The sequence below is a fragment of the Solanum tuberosum genome, unplaced genomic scaffold (genome assembly GCF_000226075.1).
Source record: "Solanum tuberosum cultivar DM 1-3 516 R44 unplaced genomic scaffold, SolTub_3.0 scf00008, whole genome shotgun sequence".
Classification (NCBI taxonomy): domain Eukaryota; kingdom Viridiplantae; phylum Streptophyta; class Magnoliopsida; order Solanales; family Solanaceae; genus Solanum; species Solanum tuberosum.
The window spans coordinates 2,764,323-2,767,546 of NW_006238934.1; the positions used below are offsets into that span (position 1 = coordinate 2,764,323).

General features: G+C 36.7%; 1 protein-coding gene across 3 annotated transcripts; it reads right to left on the minus strand.

The window, feature by feature from the left end:
• Positions 1-395: 395 nt before the first annotated feature.
• On the minus strand, positions 396-3,156 carry LOC102602766 (uncharacterized). 3 transcript variants are annotated; one of them, XM_006339069.2, is made up of 6 exons: positions 2,696-3,156; positions 2,526-2,602; positions 2,214-2,274; positions 2,033-2,105; positions 1,871-1,940; positions 396-1,341 (listed from the first exon to the last, which is right to left on the minus strand). In XM_006339069.2, the coding sequence occupies exons 1-6, from the start codon at positions 2,898-2,900 to the stop codon at positions 583-585; spliced, it is 1,245 nt and encodes a 414-aa protein (XP_006339131.1). In that variant the 5' UTR covers positions 2,901-3,156; the 3' UTR covers positions 396-582. The 3 variants fall into 3 exon arrangements, with proteins under 3 accessions (XP_006339131.1, XP_006339132.1, XP_006339130.1); XM_006339070.2 differs by having other exon boundaries at positions 396-1,323; positions 2,033-2,108; XM_006339068.2 differs by having other exon boundaries at positions 2,033-2,108.
• Positions 3,157-3,224: the final 68 nt, after the last annotated feature.

The following is a 3,224-nucleotide window of genomic DNA, read 5'->3' on the forward strand; positions in this document are numbered from 1 at the left end:
AATCTATCATTTCCAACTGACTAAAAGAAATCGTTTTTTGCTGTCGTCCTTTTTCTCTTATCTTTGTTGAAGAGCTCTGAATTGAGAAATAAGGCTAGATTTTCTTATATTTACCCAGCTTTATTCATCACTCAGGATTGCGTTTATCCTAGGGATTGTTTATGCATATGTTTAGACACATTTCAAAGAACTTATGTTGGTTTGTGGAGTTAAGCACTTGATTTTCAATGAAAGTGTCTTCAGATGTGATAATTGCTTTAGATCTGAAGAAGTATTCACTATATTTCTGGAGTAGAAAATTGAGGAGAGTGCATTAGTTTTAGATATATGAAACATTCAACTGCTAAAGGTTACTCATATTTGTACTGCTAAAAACTATGCAACACAACATTAGGTATTAGACCAGAAAATGAGAATCCTGAAGATACAATGGTGTTACAGTATTGTATATAATCTTGAATTCTAATTGTTACACGGTATTTTATTCCTTCCAAAAGGAGCATCAGCTCAGTATACCACGTGTGGGCGTCTGTTTGACACATAATTACTCATATTTTTACTTCTATTTGGAGATGAGATCTCTCAATTCCAACTGAAACCATTTAAGTCAAGTTGCTTGCAATTAGAAGCAGCATCAGTTTGATCATCCGTGTTTAGGTCCAGCTTCGGAGCAAAGTAAGGCAGCTTATACTCTTGTGGTGACACCTGCTTCTCTGGTTTCGTTGAATCACTTCTGTCAGTTGCAGCTTGGTGAAAAAGTTTGATGTCTGCATCTATTCCATTAAGTCTTCCATCAACGTAGCTACTGTTAACATTCCGTTTTCCTCCTTGGATTCCAACATTCATTGATAAGTTGCTCCAGTTTGTCTCTTTGGCAAATTCTTTTTCTGTATCCTCATCCATTTTGGGAAATAATCTGTTTTCCTTGAGGTCATCACGCCATCTTAGTGCAGTCTGCTGTAACCTGGTCTGATTTTCAATTTCTTCTGTACATGGTCCAAAGTTTAAAGTCCTCAGGCCAAGTTGGTTATTATGCATTTCCTGCAGGTCCCTCAAGGGGCCTTCAGAGGAGGTTAAGCAGCTATCCATTGAACAATCTGCTAACCGCTGGGTTGCTTGTGTTTGTGGAGTGTGAAATCCTGAAAGTTCTTGTATCTCTGAAAATGCAGAATTCAGGCATTGGTTGGATACTTTGGATACCAAATCAGACAGTTGAACCTTAGCTGCCTCAAATCCAATTGTTCCCAAGTTTTGTGTTCCAAGGGTTTCTTGTGCTTTCTCGAGCACAGCCTGCAAATATTTCCCTTGAGCCTCTATCCTTAGCTGTAAATGTCGTTGCACCTAATCAGTTCAATTAGGCCTAATTTAGAAAACAGCAAGGAAAACTTTTCATTGACTTGTAAAGTCTTGGGTATATGAAAAGTTATGCGGAGTCATAATTTTGATCGATGTCTTAAAACAAAGCACTATAAGTTGCTTAATATATCATTGGAAACTAGTATGGAAAATTTACCGGTACTAGTAAAATTTGGCTAGAAGAAAACCATATGGAGGGGTCACATTGTTGAATTGTTTATTCTTATAACAAAAGCACTATATTAGTTTAGGACTATTCAACTACATGATCAAGCTATCATTTTGTTATCTTGTTTTCCACAACTATGAGAAATATGTTTCTGGTTATCAATTGACCAGTGGTCTTCTTTCATGAAAATTAAAATGCCTTATAAAATTACCATAATGTATTGCTTCTAGCTTTTCTTCAAATTATGACACAGGAGGTCTCATCTTTTGCTACTTACATATTTTGTATTGGCATTTATGGTTCTAACATCTCTTGTGTAAGTTAAATTTTGCAACAGTTTCTTACCTCAAGCTGCTCATGAAGCCTTCTTTGGACATCAATTTGCATTTGTATTGCTTCACTTATTGGTATATTGCTGGACAAGAGAAAAATTGGTTGATATAGTGTAAGGTATGGTTCAGACATGAAGTAGGATGATATTAACAACTCAATTTTGTTTGTTCTTACTTGTTTGGTTGGGGTCCAATGCTTGGATTGCTCGTAGGGCTTCCAGTGCTCTCACATATTTTCTCCATACTTGCTGCTACAATTATTTACAAACGATAAATTTTGGAATGTTCTCTCTCTGTAAAAATGAAGAAGAAGCTTTTTGGATTTATATATTCTTGAAAATTATTGGATTTCTTACCAGCTTTATTGACCCCGCTAAGATTTGCTTGTCCATGGTGGTTTTTACTTAGCCTGTATTTCTGCGCAGCCAAAATAGAAGATTAGATTATCATTTACAACTCAAAAGTACTTGAATGTCAGGTTTGTTCTTCAATTATTTTGAAATAAGCAATTTTAAAGATCTTTGCAACCAAATGTCTTTTGTCCCGAATTGTTGTGTGGAAGCTATGATAGAAGGTTTTTCAAGGCTTATTCTGTCCCTCTTGAAATGTCTAGTTTCTTCACATGTAAATTTGTGAACCACGGAGTGAGTAAAAAGTTAATAACTAACCTGAAGATGGCTCTTTAAGTGGTACAAGGTTAGTCCCGGGATCCCCATAAGTTTCAGAACTGATTTTGGTGTGGCTTCTGCAAAAGAAGAATGGTGGATATTTAATTATCTCAGTCAGAAACAACATACATCTGGTGCTTATCCAAATTAACATGTTTATGTGCACTTACTGTCTGCCCCACCAAGTTGGGTAACTGCTTCTATAAACCTCTCATGGAGGTCTGGCGTCCATTTCAATCTTGGCTTAGCATCCGTTGAAAGAACAAGCCCTGAGTCTCCATTGGCATTCCCACCTTGTAGGAACAGATGCCTTTCAGGGAAAGACATTCTTGTTGAAGGGTGCATGTTGGAAGCTTGGTGGTGATGATGATACATCTTCTGGCCTTGGTTATGAATATTTGGTTATCAGCGAATAAGTCTTATTGTAAGATTTATAGGCATGATGGGTGAATGAAATTTATATCGCATACCTAGAGGGAATCTGATGTCGCGTTCAGTGGTTCCAGTCTTGTCTTATTCTTGAATTACCAAGTAATGATTCTTTACTATTCTTCACAGTATATAACATTGTTTTCCATTTGGTTAAATAAAGTTTTCTGCTACAGTTCAATATATCTCCTTGTTCTTCTTTGATCAAGTTCACAAAAAAGACCCTACCCTAATAAGCAAATGAAAAGAGAGGGGGGGGGGGGGGGGGGC

Bases quoted from the DNA above. Each gene is read 5' to 3' on its own strand.
- LOC102602766 (XM_006339068.2), bottom strand. From the start codon at position 2,900: ATGTATCATCATCACCACCAAGCTTCCAACATGCACCCTTCAACAAGA. The intron at 2,275-2,525 runs GTTAGTTATTAA...TTGGCTGCGCAG, and splicing joins ACTTAAAGAGCCATCTTCAG to AAATACAGGCTAAGTAAAAA. The intron at 1,941-2,032 runs GTAAGAACAAAC...TCTCTTGTCCAG, and splicing joins ATTGGACCCCAACCAAACAA to CAATATACCAATAAGTGAAG.